General features: G+C 47.7%; 1 protein-coding gene across 1 annotated transcript in view; it reads right to left on the reverse strand.

The window, feature by feature from the left end:
- Positions 1-3020: 3020 nt before the first annotated feature.
- Positions 3021-21783, reverse strand: part of LOC124001207 (AT-rich interactive domain-containing protein 1B-like) — a 350643-nt gene continuing 331880 nt past the window's right edge. Inside the window, 10 exon segments of the mRNA XM_046307830.1 lie at positions 3021-6413; positions 6846-6965; positions 7179-7309; positions 7443-8394; positions 8542-8617; positions 8714-8833; positions 8911-9037; positions 9801-9979; positions 11680-11717; positions 11719-11822. Of these exon segments, the coding sequence (XP_046163786.1) occupies positions 4821-6413; positions 6846-6965; positions 7179-7309; positions 7443-8394; positions 8542-8617; positions 8714-8833; positions 8911-9037; positions 9801-9979; positions 11680-11717; positions 11719-11822 (3440 nt within the window). The 3' untranslated portion in view covers positions 3021-4820.

Consider the following 21783-nt stretch of genomic DNA (forward strand, 5'->3'; position numbering starts at 1 on the left):
TCAAATGTCAATATGCCTTGTATACTGTTGTTCAGGTTAGTTATCATTGTTTTAGTTTACAATGGAGCCCCTAGTTCCACTCTTCATACCCCTGATACCTCCTTTGTCCCACCTCCCACACATGCGGTGACCTCACCCATTATAACCAGCATGTCCAGAGATGCAACCTCTCTTATCATCACCCAGTGCCTGGGCTTACCTCCGCTGTACCCGCACCCCACCATACCCCTGTCTGCGCATTATGCCCTGAATATATTCTACCACGCCCAGAAATCTGCTCCTTTTATTCTTTGTCCCCAACGCTCTAGGCGACCAGTTTTGATAGCCTTTAGCTGCACCCTCATACTACTCCTCCTCTGTTCCGCGGGTTATGTGGAGGTAAACCCAGGCCCTGCATGTCCCCAGGCACCCTCATTTGTTGACTTCTGTGATCGAAAAAGCCTTGGTTTCATGCATGTCAACATCAGAAGCCGCATACGTTTGTTTTACTCACTGCTTTAGCACACTCTGCTAACATTGATGTCCTTGCCGTGTCTGAATCCTGGCTCAGGAAGGCCACCAAAAATTCTGAGATTTCCATACCCAACTATAACATTTTCCATCAAGATAGATCTGCCAAAGGGGGAGGAGTTGCAGTCTACTGCAGAGATAGCCTGCAAAGTAATGTCATACTTTCCAGGTCCATACCCAAACAGTTCGAACTACTAATTTTAAAAATTACTCTCTCCAGAAATAAGTCTCTCACTGTTGCCGCCTGCTACCAACCCCCCTCAGCTCCCAGCTGTGCCCTGGACACCATTTGTGAATTGATCGCCCCCCATCTAGCTTCAGAGTTTGTTCTGTTAGGTGACCTAAACTGGGATATGGTTAACACCCGGGCAGTCCTACAATCTAAGCTAGATGCCCTGAATCTCACACAAATCATCAAGGAACCCACCAGGTACAACCCTAAATCTGTAAACAAGGGCACCCTCATAGACGTCATCCTGACCAACTGGCCCTCCAAATACACCTCCGCTGTCTTCAACCAGGATCTCAGCGATCACTGCCTCATTGCCTGTATCCGCTATAGATCCGCAGTCAAACGACCACCCCTCATCACTGTCAAACCCTCCCTAAAACACTTCTGTGAGCAGGCCTTTCCAATCGACCTGGCCCAGGTATCCTGGAAGGATATTGACCTCATCCCGTCAGTTGAGGATGCCTGTTCATTCTTTAAAAGTAACTTCCTCACCATTTTAGATAAGCATGCTCCGTTCAAAAAATGCAGAACTAAGAACAGATATAGCCCTTGGTTCACTCCAGACCTGACTGCCCTCGACCAGCACAAAAACATCCTGTGGCGGACTGCAATAGCATCGAATAGTCCCCGTGATATGCAACTGTGCAGGGAAGTCAGGAACCAATACATGCAGTCAGTCAGGAAAGCAAAGGCCAGCTTCTTCAGGCAGAAATTTGCATCCTGTAGCTCTAACTCCAAAAAGTTCTGGGACACTGTGAAGTCCATGGAGAACAAGAGCACCTCCTCCCAGCTGCCCACTGCAGTGAGGCTAGGTAATACGGTCACCACTGATAAATCCAAGAAAATCGAAAACTTCAACAAGCATTTCTCAACGGCTGGCAATGCCTTCCTCCTGGCTACTCCAACCTCGGCCAACAGCTCCCCCCGCAGCTACTCGCCCAAGCCTCTCCAGGTTCTCCTTTACCCAAATCCAGATAGCAGATGTTGTGAAAGAGCTGCAAAACCCGCACGCCTGACTAGCATCACCACCCTGGATGGTTCCGACCTAGAATATGCGGACATCTATAAGTACCTAGGTGTCTGGCTCGACTGTAAACTCTCCTTCCAGACTCATATCAAACATCTCCAATCTAAAATCAAATCTTGAATCGGCTCTACAAGTCCATGCTAGGTAAAGCTCTGCCTTATCTCAGTTCACTGGTCACGATAGCAACACCCACCCGTAGCACGCGCTCCAGCAGGTGTATCTCACTGATCATCCCTAAAGCCAACACCTCATTTGGCCGCCTTTCGTTCCAGTTCTCTGCTGCCTGTGACTGGAACGAATTGCAAAAATCTCTGAAGTTGGAGACTTTTATCTCCCTCACCAACTTCAAACATCTGCTATCTGAGCAGCTAACTGATCGCTGCAGCTGGACATAGTCTATCGGTAAATAGCACACCCAATTTTACCTACCTCATCCCCATACTGTTTATATTTATTTACTTTTCTGCTCTTTTGCACACCAATATCTCTACCTGTACATGACCATCTGATCATTTATCACTCCAGTGTTAATCTGCAAAATTGTATTTATTCGCCTACCTCCTCATGCCTTTTGCACACAATGTATATAGACTCTCTTTTTTTTTGTTATTGACTTGTTCATTGTTTACTCCATGTGTAACTCTGTGTTGTCTGTTCACACTGCTATGCTTTATCTTGGCCAGGTCGCAGTTGCAAATGAGAACTTGTTCTCAACTAGCCTACCTGGTTAAATAAAGGTGAAATATATATATATTTTTTAAACTGGACAAGACAGAACTGCTCTTCCACCCGGGGAAGGCCTGCCCGCTCAAAGACCTCTACATCATGGTTGACAACTCCACAGTGTCACCCTCCCAGTGCAAAGAACCTTGGTGCGACCCTGGACAACACCCAGTCGTTCTCTGCAAATATAAAAAAAGTGACCCGCTCCTGCAGGTTCATGCTGTACAACATCCATAGAGTACGACCCTGCCTTACACAGGAAGCGGTGCAGGTCCTAATTCAGGCACTTGTCCTGTCCTGCCTGGACTACTGCAACTCGCTGTTAGCTGGGCTCCCCACTTGTGCCATCAAACCCCTGCAACTTATCCAGAAAGTTGCGGCCCGCCGGGTTTTCAAACATGTCACCCCTCTCCTCCGCACATTCCACTTAATGCCCTTTAAGTGTAAGAACTGTTTGAAAAGACTGCCTGAAATGTCAGACTGTTTTGGTGGGATGGAGTTTTGGCCTGCCTGGTGAAATCACCAATAAGAGAGATAGTTCCAAACCTCTCTGCCAATTACAGGTAGTTTTCAGTTTTCCTCTCCACACTCAAACCACCTCCAGACAGTCCTAGCAGAATTCTTGCTTGAGAAATTGCTCTTTGCTAAGAAGCTATTTTTGTTTATTTTTGACCATTTTAATTGAAAACAATCACATTAAGGTACTTAATTGTTACCCAGAAATGATTTGATATTGAGATAAAAAAAATGGCTGCATTGGGCCTTTAACAATATGAGAGCTTGGGACTATAAAGTTCTATCTCCAATTGGATCAACATATTGTTCTGTTCAATGTTCTCTATCTATACAGGGTGCGTTTGTAAATTCACTCTGGCTATCTACTCTGATTTCAGAGTGTGCCAGGGTACAGAATAACTGATGAATTTACCAACACCTGTTGAATAGGGCCGTTGTCACTAAACGTTGGCAAAAAAAACGTAATTCAATTGTTGCTAGCAGCACAGTTACAGTCACCAGTGTGCGCTCTTTTTGCAGATAGAACGTTACAGTCCCAAGCTCTCAAATAGTCAATGTACATTTTATTCATAACATGCTGGAACACAGAGTATAAATATGTATATCAAGTCAAAGACAGTCAATGAGTCAGAAGGAAAAAGGCAGATTTTACAATGAGTTGTCATGTTTTGTGTGTGTTGTGGGTTCTTTTCTGAGGTTTATTTTTGAACTACATTGTCTTGGCTCAAAAATATACCCATTTACATGAATGGAGGACATACAATAAAATAAATATATTCACAAGTTCTGTAACCTCAGCGACTTATCCCTGACCCTGGCACTTTCACGTTTGATGACCAAATATTGTTTTGATCAGCTTGAAGCTATAGTACAATGCGTAGAGGAACGTTATACATACAGAGACCTACACAACCTCCAGGTTCAAATATCTGACCCCAATAACAAAATATGTATAATAACAATAACAAATCTCACCAATAATAAAAAGTAGTTGTAATAATCTGACACTTTTTTTGATAGTGAATGTAAAGTGAAAGTGGTTCCAATGTACAAGTCTATATACAGTACATAGTGCCAACTTCAGATAAAAAGGAAATAAAACAAATGCAACACAGGTGCTTAAGATACTGTTCTTTTGAAAAAGTTGACTCCCGGATGTAGTAGCAATGAGTGACAACAATGAACCAAGTCAGACATTTGACACGGTTAAAAAATAATTCTAATTGGCTGATGCAACACTGCCTACCCATGGTCAAAATGACATATTGCAAGTGCCATGAACAGACAACTCGCACTTGGTCTATTGCACATTTTTCTCCAGCAATTGAAACATTTACATGTTTGTTTAAAATCAGTGTTCACTTTTTCTGAAAGTTTGGCAAGTTAAGTTTTATCTACAATATTTTTCACCATTTAAATAAATATGATCTTTGTAAACAAAACAAACCACATATGGTCAATACAGATATGAACATTTATACAATTCCAAAACATTTCAAAGGAGAAAAATGAAATGAAAGAATCCTCTCCAAAATCTGGCACCAGCTTTGGTTAAACAAAAGAAAACAAAGAAATAATAAGTATTCAAACAATATACACTTAAACAACAGCAGGTATTAAATATCTGTATTAAAATCATCTTTCAAATCCCAAAACCAAAGCGTTAATGGGGGCAGAGGAGCTATATATATATTTATATCTAAAAAAAAAGTTCTTCCATTTCATTTAAATAAAAATATAAAACCACAGAATAACGTGTTCCTCTCATCGTCTCTCTGTCTGTCTCTTGGCTCAGGTCCGTCTATCCTGCTGTCACAATTTTTTTACAAACTGAAAAAGTACTTCACATATGATGCTGGTCACCCCCTGGTTGAGCACAGAGGAGATGGAGATGTCCAGGATTCGTCCCTCATACAGGACAAACTCTGGCCTGTTCTCTTCCACCTTGGCCATAGCCAGCAGAGCTTTGGCAGCCCGACACATCATGTTAATGCTGGGGGGCTCCATGGGGGGGTGGTGGGCCATGTGCAGCATGCTGTGGGGGTTCTGCTGGTACTGGGCCATGCTCACTCCATCCTCCAGGAAGCCCATCAGGTTACCCACACTATTCTTCTGTATGGCGATGGCGCGTGCTGCCGTAGAGTCTCCTTGAGCCAGGTTGGATAGGGTGGCCACGGCCATCTCGCGGTACACCTGGTTCTTACGCTGGCCCACATAACGCACCAGGGTAGCATACAGCTTCTCCTGGCGGCTGAAGGGCGGCGTGGCCAGCAGCAGGTCCACGTTGTTGTCCTGAATGCTCAGCTTGCAAAGGCACTCCAGCACCAGTCTCTGGGGGGTGAGGGGCGAGTGGGGGGTGCCTGAGGGGAATGGGTCCTGGGCCTCGGCAGAGGGACACACCATCCAGTGGAGCAGGCCGTTCAGGATGGGCAGGCAGATGGTCTCTGGGTAGAGGGACAGGTCCAGCTGGCCAGAGATGTTAGCCAGAGTGACCAAGGTGTTCTCCCTGAGTGTAGCGAGACAGTTCCACCACCACTCATCCTTACTGCAGGCCAGGCCCCGCTCCTGCACATCCTCTCTCTGGTAGCTAGGGGGCTTCCTCTTCCTCTCTGGGTGCTGGTGGTGGAGCAGCAGCAGTCTGCCCAGGATCAGCACCAGGCCTGGGTGACGGGACATGTCTGAGTCGTTCCCAGGGATGAAGGAGAGGCTGCGGATGATGTTGGACACACAGAGGCAGCGTTTGGCCAGGGAGTCCTGCCAGGGGGAGGATGTGGAGATGGGAGCCTCGTCCAGACAGCGGGGCTCGTCCTCTAGCAGGGTGATGTGCTGGTGGCCCCCTCCCTGGTGCAGCCTGAAGGGGTAGGTAGGGGCAGAGTGGGTAGGGTGGCCCTCTGACAAAGCCCCTAACCGGGCACACAGTATATCATCGATGGTGGCAGTGATCCCCATCTCTGTCTGCTTTCCCCCCTCTGTGTCCTTTTCTTTATTGAGACTGGCACATTCCTCTCTCTCTCCGTCCATCCTGTCAGGGTGCTCTCCCCTCCGCTCAAAGTGGGCCTGAATGTGGGAGGTGGAATCACCCCCACCTGCCTGCCAGTGGAGCAGTCCGCTAGTGAACTCTGTCACGTGACCCAGCTGCTCTGTCATGTCCTCAATCAGGTCCTCTTTGTGCAGGATCTTGACGGGGAATTTGTCGTACTTGCTGGCCTGTTGTGGCCTTGGCTCGTGCTCTGAAGGAGCCTGATAAGGAGAGTCTTCCTTACTTTCAGCTGAGGCTTCCTTACTCTCGGTTGGCTTTTCACTCTCCTCATTCTCTTTCCCCTTTTCTTTCTCCCCCTCCTTTTCTTTCTCCCCCTCCTCTTCTTTCTCCCCCTCCTCTTCTTTCTCCCCCTCTTTTTTTCTCCCCTCCTTTTCTTTCTCCCCCTCCTTTTCTTTCTCCCCCTCCTCTTCTTTCTCCCCCTCCTTTTCTTTCTCCCCCTCCTCTTCTTTCTCCCCTCCTTTTCTTTCTCCCCCTCCTCTTCTTTCTCCCCCTCTTTTTTTCTCCCCCTCCTCTTCTTTCTCCCCCTCCTTTTCTTTCTCCCCCTCTTCCTTCTTTACCTTCATCTTGGCTTCAGATTCCTCCTTCGTTCCCTCAGCGGCTGGTTCCGTTGCACTGAGGGGTGACATCCCTTCCGCTGTAATTTTCTCTGTGATGTCAACAGGTTTATCTTCCCCCTTTTCTACTTCCCCCTTCTCCGTCTCCCCCCTCTCCACCTCCTGCTCCTGCTCAGGCTCTGGTGGGCTGGCCTCACAGTCCATCTCAGGTTCAGAGGTCAGCTCCTCCCCCTGGTCACAGGCTTCAGCCCCAAGGAGGGTATTCTGGCCGATGGTCCCTATCTCATACTCCTCCAGGATGCCAAAGATCTCCATCACACAGCGTCTGAAGTACTCCACTATCAGCTCCAGGAAGCCAGGCAACTGCAGACACAACAAAATAACAAATGGCATTAGGGCACTTTAGCGTCCCTTATTATCTACAGCGTATTCTGATAAAGATGTGTTGCTTTGTGTTGGGGTGGAGAACTGTCAAGCATGACTAAATGTAAATAATTTCAGAGTGACGTCAAGACTCAATCCCGGTATGGTTAAGAACGATAGTAAGAGAAGAGTGTGTAGAGTGTCTCCAGTTACCTGTGTGAGGGTGAAGGAGGCCACAGATCTGTCATCATACAGCAGAATGTTGATGGTGTCCAGGGCCCACGTACTCTCACCCAGCAGACCTGACTTCAGAGACATCATCACTCGCCACGCCTCTGGGGTTCCTGTGGAGAACACAGGGGTTAGAGGAGGAAGGTTTGTAAGTAATACCTGTCACAGATATCAAGATGATCACCATAATCCCAGTGCTAGTTTGACTTTACAGGACGTTAGAAAGACATTAGAAAGATCTCTTACCAGTGTCTTTTGAGGTAATTTTGCGACGTGGCTTGAAAACGGGCATGGTGGCCTCTACAGATCCTAGAGGGTAGTTGAGATCTCTCAGCTGGTTAGGTGCGACTTGGCCTGGGTGCCCATTACCCTGCCCTGGCATGGGCATCCCTGGTTTGCCTGGCATCTTCATGGAGCCCATAAAGACTGCTTTGTTGGGGGACATGCGTGCCTCCATGGAGCGCTGGAAGGAGCCGGGGCTGGGGGCTCGGGGCAGGTGGTTGGCCATGGAGGGGGAGGTCTGGTATGCAGAGGGGGGCTGGCGGGAGGACATGGGGGTCATACCACCTGACATGTAGGAGGACTGGCGATGGCTTCCGTGCCCAAGCCACTGACCATCCTGGATGGGTCGGCCCTCCAAATCATCTCCTCTCCCCATAGGACCGTATGGCGGTACCTGGGAGGGTGCCCCCTGTCTGTTGGGGTAGGGATAACCCATGTCTGTCCTGGAGGGCCACATGTTGGGCCCCTGGGGTCCTTCTACTCCGTTGTTAGAGGGTGGCCCCCCAGACATCATCTGGGGGCCCATGGGGTGCTGCCCCTGGCCAGAGGCCTGCATGCGCTCTCGGCTATAGGGGGAAGGGTAGGGGAACTGGCCCTGCATGGGCCTCCTCTCAGGTCCAGAGTAACCAGTGGTGTAGTGGTTGTACATGTCAGGCTGCTGGCCCCTATACTGCATGGCATACATCTCCCCCTCATGTCTCTTTGCTGGTGGGCCGTACATCTCCCCCTCATGTCTCTTTACTGGAGGGCCGTACATCTCCCCCTCATGTCTCTTTGCTGGGGGGCCGTACATCTCCCCCTCATGTCTCTTTGCTGGGGGGCCGTACATCTCCCCCTCATGTCTCTTTGCTGGGGGGCCATACATCTCCCCCTCATGTCTCTTGCCTGGGGACCCGTACATGCTCTCCATGGTGCGCTTGTAGCCATGTGGACAAGCAAAAGATTCCAAGGTGATTATTTTATTACAATAACATTCAATACTAAACCAATCATTAAAGTAATCTCTGCTGTGCCTGCATCACGAGGCCTGCTCAATGAGCTCCTTCGTGTGTCTGTCTCTCACCTGTTGTTGAGGGTACATCCCTGAGGGGTGCATTCCATATGACATGCCAGGGTACTGCTGCGTGTAGCCTTCGTGTCTGCAGAGGAGGAAATCAATTAGTCGCCGAGGAACAGAAAGGAAGTTTCTAGACATCAACACAAACACTATTATGGTGGATGGTGGTGCTCCTCACCTCTGCTGGGAGGGGTATCTGTTGGGAGAGTAAATGCTGCCCTCGCTGTTGGAAGGTCCCATGTTGCTCTGGTTCCCGGGGGGGCCCATGCTCCCCTCCATCCCCATCAGATGGTCTGGTCTGAAAGACAGACAGTCAAGCCTTCAGATTGCATGAATATATGTTAACAAGGCAGAATTGGTTTCTAAACTGCTTACCTCCTTTCGTAGCCTGGTCCATATGGGTAGGGGGAGCGCTGGCCCATGCCTGATGTAGACCTGCCATACATATCCTGTATGCCACCACTGGTCATCTGGCCTGGCATGTAGGGCTCCCCTCCTGCCACTGTGGAGAGTGACCAGAGGAACACAGTATGAATGGACAATATGCTGGAAACACAGTGTATATATCTAGTGTTGTTGATGTAATGGTTTATTCTCTAGGTGGCACTAGTCTCCTACTAATAATCATCTCTTTCAGCATGATCAGGAGATCCTCCTGACAACCCAGCTATGTTATTCACTCAGAGACAACATTTCTCAGAACCCTGCATCCAAACTCCAATCATCCTCTGCCCTCAGAGGTGAACCAGTCCAAATGAACAGTCAGTCAAATCAGGTGTTGCCCAAAAGACAGGGGGAAAAACAGCATAAGGTAAAAAAGGGAAAGTGGAAAGATGAAGTTAGGACGACAATGACATCAGAGTGACTAATACATGCAAAGTGCCTTTGACAAACAGCGTTGACGTTCCAGTCATAACAGTAAAACACAGGTATCTGTCCCGTTCTGTACACCACCAGCCAGCCTGCCCGGCACGGACATGTGCTCAGACAGGCAACTAACAACCCTAGTAGAGGACACAAAGTGCCCTTCACACTGCTGGACCTCTAGTTGTAAGTTCCTGTAAAACATTACAAGAATGTTTAAAAAATATATATATATTGTTGTCACAAGCAATTTAGTCTGGCGTCATGTTCTTAAAAAGTTCTGAGAAAGTCGCAGTAGGACTACGCCCTGCATTTGTCATGTTTGTACAACTGATCAGCTTATTGCTGTGTACTGTATGGTGGTACATCTGTGCCAGTGCCTGGGTCCATGTTTTACTCACCCTTTCTCATGCCAACGAAGGGGTCCTTCTCGTACTGCATCCTCATCATCATGTTAGGGGGCATGTTGACCCCCTGCTGGTACACACCCCCAGAGCCCACCAGGGGGAGAGAGTTACGTTTCTGGAAGGCTGGGTCGCTCACCTCAGAGAACGGGTCCTGCACACTCACAACACTGCTCCTAGAGATTGAGGGAGAGGGGTAAAAAGGTGAGGATCTAGACCAGGGCTGTCATTTTCCCCCGGGGGGCACATTCGGTCTTCAACGAGGGGGCCACATTGAAAAGGTGCTATATTTCCTTGTTGTCAAAATGAGCTAAAAATAGTCCATTGTTCTTGGAATTTATTTAGGGTGATTATTGAGCTGGACACGGTCAAGAAACTGTATGAATAAAGGTCCTTTATTATTTCTACACACTTTTCATTAGGTTTTAGTCCATTTAAAGAATATTGAGTTTGTTTCCCCCACAAATCACATTTGATATATTATTTTTTTTTTACTCAAGCCACCCGCGGGCCGGATTGGACCCCCTCGTTACCCAGATCCCACCCGCGGGCCGGATTGGACCCCCTCGTTGCCCAGATCCCACCCGTGGGCCATATGTTTGACACACCTGATCTAAACACTTTAATATACCGTGCTTCGGAAAGTATTCAGACCCATTGACTTTTCCCACATTGTTACGTTACAGCTTTATTCTACACACAATACCCCATAATGACAAAGCAAAAACAGTTTATTTTTTATTTTTATGTTTGAACATTTATTAAACATAAAAAAACAGAAATAGTATTCAGACCCTTTGTTATGAGACTCGAAATTGAGCTCAGGTGCATCCTGTTCACATTGATCATCCTTGGATTGTTTCTAAAACTTGATTGGAGTCCACCTGTGGTAAAATCAGTTGCTTGGACATGATTTGGAAAGGCACACAACTGTCTAAATATGGTCCCACAGTTGCCAGTGCATGTCAGAGCAATAACCAAGCCATTAGGTCAAAGGAATTGTTCGCAGCACTCTGAGACCGGATTGTGCCGAGGCACAGATCTGGGAAGGGTACCAAAACATTTCTGCAGCATTGAAGTTCCCCAAGAACACATTCTTAAATGGAAGAAGTTTGGAACCACCAAACCTCTTCCTAGAGCTGGCCGCCCGGCCAAACTGAGCAACCGGTGGAGGGCCTTGGTCAGAGAGGTACTCAAGAACCCGATGGTAACTCTGACAGAGCTCTAGAGTTCCTCTGTGGATATGGGAGAACCTTCCAAAACGGACAACCATCTCTGCAGCACTCTGCAGTCTCTGAATGTCCTTGAGTGGCCCAGCCAGAGCCTGGACTTGAACCCGATCTAACATCTCTGGGAAGACCTGAAAATAGCTGTGCAGTTACCCTTCCCAACCAAAATGACAGAGCTTGAGAAGATCTGCAGAGAAGAATGGGAGAAACTCCCCAAATACAGGTGTTCCAAGCTTATAGCGTCATACCCAAGAAGACTTTAATCGCTGCCAAAGGTGCTTCAAAAAAAGTACTGAGTAAAGGGTCTGAATACTTATGTAAATATGATATTTTCCCGTCTTCTTTTTATAAATTAGCAAAACTCTTGAAAAACCTCTTTTTGCTTTGTCATTATGGGGTATTGTGTGTAGATTGATGCGGGGGTGGGGGGTGGGGGGTGGGGGGGGCGACAATTGAATACATTTCAGAATAAGGCTGTAACCTAACAAAATATGGAAAAATTCAAGGGGTCTGAATACTTTCTGCAGGCAGTGATACAGTGATACTAACTGAGGTAAAGAAGATATATATGGTATGTATACATACAAACACAGTCACATACACTCTCAGCAGTGAGAGTGCTTGAATGAGAGGGGATCATGGTATACCTGCTGGCTGGGATGGGGGTGACCTGTCCCTGGGGGGGGGGGGGTGGCTGGGGTGGGAGGCTTCAGGTCACCGGACATCTCTGGCATGGAGCTGCTGCCTGATGACTGCGGGGTCTGGGGGCCCTGAACGGACCCTGAGTTAGCTGTTAGAAAGCACGAAAGATAAAGGGAGAGAAAGAGAGAGATAGAGGGGGAACATTTTTAAATCACCTTTATTGGGTCAAAACCCTACAGTACATAAACATTCAACCCTCAGTTGTCATACGCCACCGTGCTCATGTGCAGCAGCCTGTAATAAAAAGTTGAGAGAGAGAGAGAAATTGAGAGAGAGAAATTAAGAGAGGAGAGAGAGATACAAGGAAAGAGAGAAAATTTGAGAGAGAGATAGAACACACAGTTGGTTACAAATTAATAGGAAATGTCCAATTTAGTGTATAGAGACCAGGCAGATTTAGCGTGGGGGGAGCTGAGGAGCGGGGGTTAGGGGGTTGAGAGGGGTTTCCCAGGCCAAAACCTCTTAGTCATTTCATGTGACCCTGAAATTCCCTGTTTGCAGCATTTCCCTTATGTAAATGTAACAACCATGCCACCACCATGGCCAAGGACAGGGGTGACATACAGTGTTATGCAGGTGAATGAGGACCCAAAAGCGACTTGGCGAAAACAGAGTTTTTAATCCAGTAAAGATACTTTACAAAACAAAAGGCATAATACTAACTGCAGGTTGCCTCGGGAAGGCACTTGAACCTAGCAGACTCAGACACCTGCTCACCACGCAGCATCTGAGGGAAACACGACACGACAGGGCAATACATAGACACAGCACGGTGAATTATAGACAAGGATCCGACAGGGCAGGAACGGAAAACAAGGAGAGAAATAGGGACTCTAATCAGGGAAAAGGATCGGGAACAGGTGTGGGAAGACTAAATGATTGATTAGGGGAATAGGAACAGCTGGGAGCAGGAACGGAACGATAGAGAGAAGAGAGAGCGAGAGAGTGAGAGAGGGAGGGGGAGAGAGAGGGATAGAAAGAGGGAAAGAACCTAATAAGACCAGCAGAGGGAAACGAATAGAAGGGGAAGCACAGGGACAAGACATGATAATCAATGACAAAACATGACAGTACCCCCACTCACCGAGCGCCTCCTGGCGCACTCGAGGAGGAACCCTGGCGGCAACGGAGGAAATCATCAATAAGCGAACGGTCCAGCACGTCCCGAGACGGAACCCAACTCCTCTCCTCAGGACCGTAACCCTCCCAATCCACTAAGTATTGGTGACCCCGTCCCCGAGAACGCATGTCCATGATCTTACGTACCTTGTAAATAGGTGCGCTCTCGACAAGGACGGGAGGGGGAGGGAAGACGAACGGGGTGCGAAGAAAGGGCTTGACACAGGAGACATGGAAGACAGGATGGACGCGACGAAGATGTCGCGGAAGAAGCAGTCGCACAGCGACAGGATTGACGACCTGGGAGACACGGAACGGACCAATGAACCGCGGAGTCAACTTACGAGAAGCTGTCGTAAGAGGAAGGTTGCGAGTGGAAAGCCACACTCTCTGGCCGCAACAATACCTTGGACTCTTAATCCTGCGCTTATTGGCGGCTCTCACAGTCTGTGCCCTGTAACGGCAAAGTGCAGACCTCACCCTCCTCCAGGTGCGCTCACAACGTTGGACAAACGCTTGAGCGGAGGGAACGCTGGACTCGGCAAGCTGGGATGAGAACAGAGGAGGCTGGTAACCCAGACTACTCTGAAACGGAGATAACCCGGTAGCAGACGAAGGAAGCGAGTTGTGAGCGTATTCTGCCCAGGGGAGCTGTTCTGCCCAAGACGCAGGGTTTCTGAAAGAAAGGCTGCGTAGTATGCGACCAATCGTCTGATTGGCCCTCTCTGCTTGACCGTTAGACTGGGGATGAAACCCGGAAGAGAGACTGACGGACGCACCAATCAAACGACAGAACTCCCTCCAAAACTGTGACGTGAATTGCGGGCCTCTGTCTGAAACGGCGTCTAACGGGAGGCCATGAATTCTGAACACATTCTCGATGATGATTTGTGCCGTCTCCTTAGCGGAAGGAAGTTTAGCGAGGGGAATGAAATGTGCCGCCTTAGAGAACCTATCGACAACCGTAAGAATCACAGTCTTCCCCGCAGACAAAGGCAGACCGGTAATGAAGTCTAGGGCGATGTGAGACCATGGTCGAGAAGGAATGGGGAGCGGTCTGAGACGACCGGCAGGAGGAGAGTTACCCGACTTAGTCTGCGCGCAGTCCGAACAAGCAGCCACGAAACGGCGCGTGTCACGCTCCTGAGTCGGCCACCAAAAGCGCTGGCGAATAGACGCAAGAGTGCCTCGAACACCGGGATGACCAGCTAACTTGGCAGAGTGAGCCCACTGAAGAACAGCCAGACGAGTGGAAACAGGAACGAAAAGGAGGTTACTAGGACAAGCGCGCGGCGACGCAGTGTGTGCGTGAGTGCTTGCTTAACCTGTCTTTCAATTCCCCAGACTGTTAACCCGACAACACGCCCATAAGGAAGAATCCCTCGGGATCAGTAGAAGCCACAGAAGAACTAAACAGACGGGATAAGGCATCAGGCTTGGTGTTTTTGCTACCCGGACGGTAAGAAATCACAAACTCGAAACGAGCGAAAAACAACGCCCAACGAGCTTGACGGGCATTAAGTCGTTTGGCAGAACGGATGTACTCAAGGTTCTTATGGTCTGTCCAAACGACAAAAGGAACGGTCGCCCCCTCCAACCACTGTCGCCATTCGCCTAGGGCTAAGCGGATGGCGAGCAGTTCACGGTTACCCACATCATAGTTGCGCTCAGATGGCGACAGGCGATGAGAAAAATAAGCGCAAGGATGAACCTTATCGTCAGACTGGAAGCGCTGGGATAGAATGGCTCCCACGCCTACCTCTGAAGCGTCAACCTCGACAATGAATTGTCTAGTGACGTCAGGAGTAACGAGGATAGGAGCGGACGTAAAACGTTCTTTTAGAAGATCAAAAGCTCCCTGGGCGGAACCGGACCACTTAAAACACGTCTTGACAGAAGTAAGAGCTGTGAGAGGGGCAGCAACTTGACCGAAATTACGAATGAAACGCCGATAGAAATTAGCGAAACCTAAAAAGCGCTGCAACTCGACACGTGACCTTGGAACGGGCCAATCACTGACAGCTTGGACCTTAGCGGAATCCATCTGAATGCCTTCAGCGGAAATAACGGAACCGAGAAAAGTAACGGAGGAGACATGAAAAGAGCACTTCTCAGCCTTTACGTAGAGACAATTCTCTAAAAGGCGCTGTAGAACACGTCGAACGTGCTGAACATGAATCTCGAGTGACGGTGAAAAAATCAGGATATCGTCAAGATAGACAAAAACAAAGATGTTCAGCATGTCTCTCAGAACATCATTAACTAATGCCTGAAAAACAGCTGGCGCATTGGCGAGACCAAACGGCAGAACCCGGTACTCAAAATGCCCTAACGGAGTGTTAAACGCCGTTTTCCACTCGATCCCCCTCTCTGATGCGCACGAGATGGTAAGCGTTACGAAGGTCCAACTTAGTAAAGCACCTGGCTCCCTGCAGAATCTCGAAGGCTGATGACATAAGGGAAGCGGATAACGATTCTTAACCGTTATGTCATTCAGCCCTCGATAATCCACGCAGGGCGCAGAGTACCGTCCTTCTTCTTGACAAAAAAGAACCCCGCCCCGGCCGGAGAGGAAGAAGGCACTATGGTACCGGCGTCAAGAGACACAGATAAATAATCCTCGAGAGCCTTACGTTCGGGAGCCGACAGAGAGTATAGTCTACCCCGAGGAGGAGTGGTCCCCGGAAGGAGATCAATACTACAATCATACGACCAGTGAGGAGGAAGGGAGTTGGCTCGGGACCGACTGAAGACCGTGCGCAGATCATGATATTCCTCCGGCACTCCTGTCAAATCGCCAGGTTCCTCCTGAGAAGTGGGGACAGAAGAAATGGAAGGGATGGCAGACATTAAACACTTCACATGACAAGAAACGTTCCAGGATAGGATAGAATTACTAGACCAATTAATAGAAGGATTATGACATACTAGCCAGGGATGACCCAAAACAACAGGTGTAAAAGGTGAACGAAAAATCAAAAAAGAAATAGTCTCACTGTGGTTACCAGATACTGTGAGAGTTAAAGGTAGTGTCTCAAATCTGATACTGGGAAGATGACTACCATCTAAGGCAAACATGGGCGTAGGCTTGTCTAACTGTCTGAAAGGAATGTCATGTTTCCGAGCCCATGCTTCGTCCATGAAACAACCCTCAGCCCCAGAGTCAATCAAGGCACTGCATGTAGCACCCGAACCGGTCCAGCGTAGATGGACCGACATAGTAGTACAGGATCTAGATGAAGAGACCTGAGTAGTAGCGCTCACCAGTAGCCCTCCGCTTACTGATGAGCTCTGGCCTTTTACTGGACATGAATTGACAAAATGTCCATCAAATCCGCAATAGAGGCACAGGCGGTTGGTGATCCTCCGTTCCCTCTCCTTGGTCGAGATGCGAATACCTCCCAGCTGCATGGGCTCAGTCTCTGAGCCAGAGGAGGGAGATGGTTGCGATGCGGAGCAGGGAAACACCGTTGACGCGAGCTCTCTTCCACGAGCCTGGTGACGAAGATCTACCCGTCGTTCTATGCGGATGGCGAGAGCAATCAAAGAGTCCACACTGGAAGGAACCTCCCGAGAGAGAATCTCATCTTTGACCACTGCGTGGAGTCCCTCCAGAAAACGAGCGAGCAGCGCCGGCTCGTTCCAGTCACTAGAGGCAGCAAGAGTGCGAAACTCTATAGAGTAATCCGTTATGGATCGATCACCTTGGCATAGGGAAGCCAGGGCCCTAGAAGCCTCCCCACCAAAAACTGAACGGTCAAAAACCCGAATCATCTCCTCTTTAAAGTTCTGGTAATTGTTAGAACAATCAGCCCTTGCCTCCCAGATAGCTGTGCCCCACTCTCGAGCCCGGCCAGTAAGGAGTGAAATGACGTAAGCAACCCGAGCTCTCTCGCTAGAGTATGTGTTGGGTTGGAGAGAGAACACAATATCACACTGGGTGAGAAAGGAGCGGCACTCCGTGGGCTGCCCGGAGTAGCAAGGTGGGTTATTAACCCTAGGTTCCGGAGGCTCGGCAGGCCAGGAAGTAACAGGTGGCACGAGACGAAGACTCTGGAACTGTCCAGAGAGGTCGGAAACCTGAGCGGCCAGGTTCTCCACGGCATGGCGAGCAGCAGACAATTCCTGCTCGTGTCTGCCGAGCATGGCTCCTTGGATCTCGACGGCAGTGTTACGAGCATCTGTAGTCGCTGGGTCCATTCCTTGTTCGGATCCTTCTGTTATGCAGGTGAATGAGGACCCAAAAGCGACTTGGCGAAAACAGAGTTTTTAATCCAGTAAAGATACTTTACAAAACAAAAGGCATAATACTAACTGCAGGTTGCCTCGGGAAGGCACTTGAACCTAGCAGACTCAGACACCTGCTCACCACGCAGCATCTGAGGGAAACACGACACGACAGGGCAATACATAGACACAGCACGGTGAATTATAGACAAGGATCCGACAGGGCAGGAACGGAAAACAAGGAGAGAAATAGGGACTCTAATCAGGGAAAAGGATCGGGAACAGGTGTGGGAAGACTAAATGATTGATTAGGGGAATAGGAACAGCTGGGAGCAGGAACGGAATGATAGAGAGAAGAGAGAGCGAGAGAGTGAGAGAGGGAGGGGGAGAGAGAGGGATAGAAAGAGGGAAAGAACCTAATAAGACCAGCAGAGGGAAACGAATAGAAGGGGAAGCACAGGGACAAGACATGATAATCAATGACAAAACATGACATACAGTGCCTTCGGAAAGTATTCAGACCCCTTGACATTTTCCACATTTTGTTACGCCTTATTCTAAAATGTATTCAATTGTCCCCCCCCGCATCTACACACAATAGCCCATAATGACAAAGCAAAAACAGGTTTTTATAAATGTTTGCTAATTTATCAAAAATACAAAATAGAAATATTGCATTTTACATAAGTATTCAGACCCTTTACTCGGTACTTTGTTGAAGCACATTTGGCAGCAATTACAGTCTCGAGTCTTCTTGGCTATGACGCTACAAGCTTGGCACACCTATATTTGGGGAGTTTCTCTCATACTTCTGTGCAGATCCTCTCAAGCTCTGTTAGGTTGGATGGGGAGTATTGCTGCACAGCTATTTTCAGGCCTCTCCAGAGATGTTCAAATCCGGGCTCTAGCTGGGGCAGTCAAGGACATTCAAAAACTTGTCCCGAAGCCACTCCTGGCTTGTCCCGAAGCCACTCCTGGCTTGTCCCGAAGCCACTCCGGATCTCTCTGTACTTTGCTGTGTTCATCTTTCCCTCGATCCTGAGTAGTCTCCCAGTCCCTGCTACTGAAAAACACCCCCACAGCATTATGCTGCCACCAACATGCTGTAGGGATGGTGCCAGGTTTCCTCCAAAAGTGACACTTGGCATTCATCAGACCAGAGAATCTTGTTTTCCTGGTCTGAGAATCTTTAGGTGCCTTTTGGCAAACTCCAAGCGGGCTGTCATGTGCTTTTTACTGAGGAGTGTCTTCTGTCTGGCCACTCTACCATAAAGGCCTGACTAGTGGAGTGCTGCAGAGATGGTTATCCTTCAGGAAGGTTCTCCCATCTCCACAGAGGAACTCTAGAGCTCTGTCATAGTGACCATTGGGTTCTTGGTCACCTCCCTGACCAAGGCCCTTCTCCCTCGATAGCTCAAATTGGCCGGGCGGCCAGCTCTAGGAAGAATATTGGTGGTTCCAAACTTCTTCCATTTAAGAATGAGGGAGGCCACTGTGTTCTTGGGGACCTTCAATGCTTTTTGATACCTTTCCCCAGATCTGTGCCTCAACACAAACCTTTGACCTCATGGCTTGGTTTTTCCTTTGACATGCACTGTCAACTGTGGGACCTTATATAGACCGGTGTGTTCCTTTCCAAATCATGTCCAATCAATATAATTTACCACAGCTGGACCTCAAGTTGTAGAAACATCTCAAGGATGATCAATGGAGGTACAGCGGTATAAGGCACTGCTTCGCAGTGCTTGAGGCGTCACTACAGACCCGGGTTCAATCACAGGCTGTGTCACAGCCGGCCGTGACCGGGAGACCTATGCGGCGCACAATTGTCCCAGTGTTTGGCCAGCCAGGATTTCACTGTCCCATCGCGCTTTAGCAACTCCTTGTAGCGGGCTGGTCTCCTGCGACATCGGTTGCCAGCTGGACGGTGTTTCCTCTAAGACATTGGTGAGGCTGGGTTCAGTGAGCAGTGTGCCAAGAAGCAGTGTGGTTTGGCAGGGCCGTGTTTCGGAGGATGCACGGCGTCTCGACCTTCACCTCTCGCGAGTCCATAGGGGAGTTGCAGTGATGGGACAAAACTGTAAATATCAATTTGTTACAAAAAAAAGGATTATCAACGGAAACAGGATACACTGGAGCTCAATTTCGAGTCTCATAGCAAAGGGTCTGAATACTTATGTAAATAAGGTTTTTCTGTTTTTAATTTTTAATACATTTGCTAAAAATTATTTTAAAATTGTTTTTGCTTTGTCATTATGTAGTGTTGTGTGTAGATTCCTGAGGATGGTTTTTATTTAATCCATCTTAAAACAAGGCTGTAAAATAACAAAATGTGGAAAAAGTCAGGCGGACTGAATACTTTCCGAAGGCACTGTATGTGAGGCCCCAAATCCTTTTAGCCTATCAGAGGGCCCGCTGGGGCCTATCTCACTAACAGGGTTGGGTAGGTTACTTTCTAAATGTATTCCGCTACAGTTACAAGTTACCTGTCCAAAACTGTAATCAGTAATGTAACTTTTGGATTACCCAAACTCAGTAACATAATTATATTACATGCAGTTACTTTTAGATTACTTTCCCCTTAAGAGGCATTAGAAGAAGACAAAAATGTATGTTACCAATTGAACGACATCTATTGCAGGATAAATACATGTTAAAGTTTACTGTACATAGCTGGCCATATATGGATATTAAATTTGACTTTATGGTTAGGTTGTGTATGCTTATTCTAACCCATCGCTTTCTACTGCATATAATACTATGATAAAATTATATCTTTACATTAATATCTATCATTTATACGTCCAAAAGTATATGTATCAACTACAGATTGCCCCTTTAAGTCTATCAAAAGTGTGCTAGTTTGAGCTTGTGTCCGTCCATTAGGTCTGTGGATTATTATTATTTTACAGCATGAATTAGTCCCACTTTTATTCCATAGGCTGGGATCGGCATTATGCAGCTGTTGCAAGAGTGCATTTGTCGCTGGCTGTCCATTGGTTTAAAAAACAATGATTGATAGGCAGCTTAAACTTCTTGAATTCAACCATTATTGGGTTCAAATACACATTTAGATTTGTGAACAGCCGTCCACAACAACCACGATCTATAAGGCGCAAATAGCTAAATGAGAGAGCAGCAGTGTGATTCACATCAATGCGGTATGTAGATATTAATAATCAGTGATATCTGTATTGTCGTAAACTACCCCACTGCTGGCATCCTTACCTCCAAGAGTTTATTCAAGTTGGATAATCTGTGGATAATCTGCCGACAGCAATCGCACCATTGGAAGACATAGCTTGGACTGTAGCCTACAAAAGCCTATTCCTGCTCTTTTCCCGCGATCCATCAAACGCGTTTGTTGTGCCATCATAGTGGTCTCTGAGTTGTGGTCAGAAATGCCTAGGTGGTACAAATTTACACTTGCGCCTTTTTTCAATACTGATTTGAATGTTATTAAGAAAACAGAAAAGTGTCAAACATTTTTTTTCGCAAACATCCTTTCCAAATGTAAAAGTAATCCTTGAAGAAATCATCTAGTTTTTCAAAAGTGTCTGTCATCTGATTACAATATTTTTGCTGGTAATGTGACAGATTACAGTTACCATTTTTTGTAATCCCTTACATGTAATTTATCACATGTAATCCAATACTCCCCAACCCTGCTCACTAACCACCACTCATTAACACGAGCCTCAGCACCTGCCTGCCGAGAGTAGAGGGGGAATGCAGGGACTGCTAAGAAGGAGCAGGAGAAGAGGAGGAAGAGAAGAAGAAGGGGGAGGGGGAGGAAGAGAGGGAAACAGGAGGAAGAGAAGGCCTCTCTGTGGGAATAGCTCATTGGAGAGCGCCAAACTTGCCGCAGTCGCTGTGGATAGTTTTGTTTTGCAGCTTTTTGAAGATCGTTTTCCATTTTTGTCAGGGTGAACTCAGTGAGGGGTTCATGTGGAGGTTATGCTTGAGGGCTCAACTGTAGTTAAAACCCACATGCAGGCTGTACTATACTGTATTCTGCACTCCCTACAGTATATCAGAGAGAGTAACAGACTACTGTACCAGAGACCCGGCCATGCTACACTTCACTCAGGGGTAAGGTAGCTAGAATGATATGAAGCAAGTATCAGACCATATGATGCATAAATTGTATGATGCCATGGCTATGAATTTTTCAGCGCATAGGAATATTCAATTATTGAAGGTCTGTAACAACACAGGAAATGATGTAATGCCACGCCGCATTACACATGAAGACCCTACAAAGCGAAAGAGGAAAAAGGCATGTATGAAGTAGGAATGAAGGAAAACATGATGGCTAGTTTTAGGAGATAAGAGATGCTGGATATGTGAATGAGCATTTAGTGTAGCAGCTCCTCTCTGCACCGCATGCCTCTAACAGGAATAAAGAATGGCTTAAAAAATTCATACTACTTCTGAATTATTCAACAATACCCCCTGCCGCCACAACAGTTAGAGGGTTGGTGGGAGGGAGGGAGGGAGGGAGGGAGGGAGGGAGGGAGGGAGGGAGGGAGCGAGGGAGGAAGGAAGGAAGGAAGGAAGGAAGGAAGGAAGGAAGGAAGGAAGGAAGGAAGGAAGGAAAAGGGGATACCTAGTCAGTTGCACAACTGACAGCATTCAACCAAAATGTGTCTTCTGCATTTAGCCCAATCCCTCTGAATCAGAGAGGTGCGCGGGGCTGCCTT

This window comes from Oncorhynchus gorbuscha, linkage group LG17 (genome assembly GCF_021184085.1).
Source record: "Oncorhynchus gorbuscha isolate QuinsamMale2020 ecotype Even-year linkage group LG17, OgorEven_v1.0, whole genome shotgun sequence".
Lineage (NCBI taxonomy): Eukaryota > Metazoa > Chordata > Actinopteri > Salmoniformes > Salmonidae > Oncorhynchus > Oncorhynchus gorbuscha.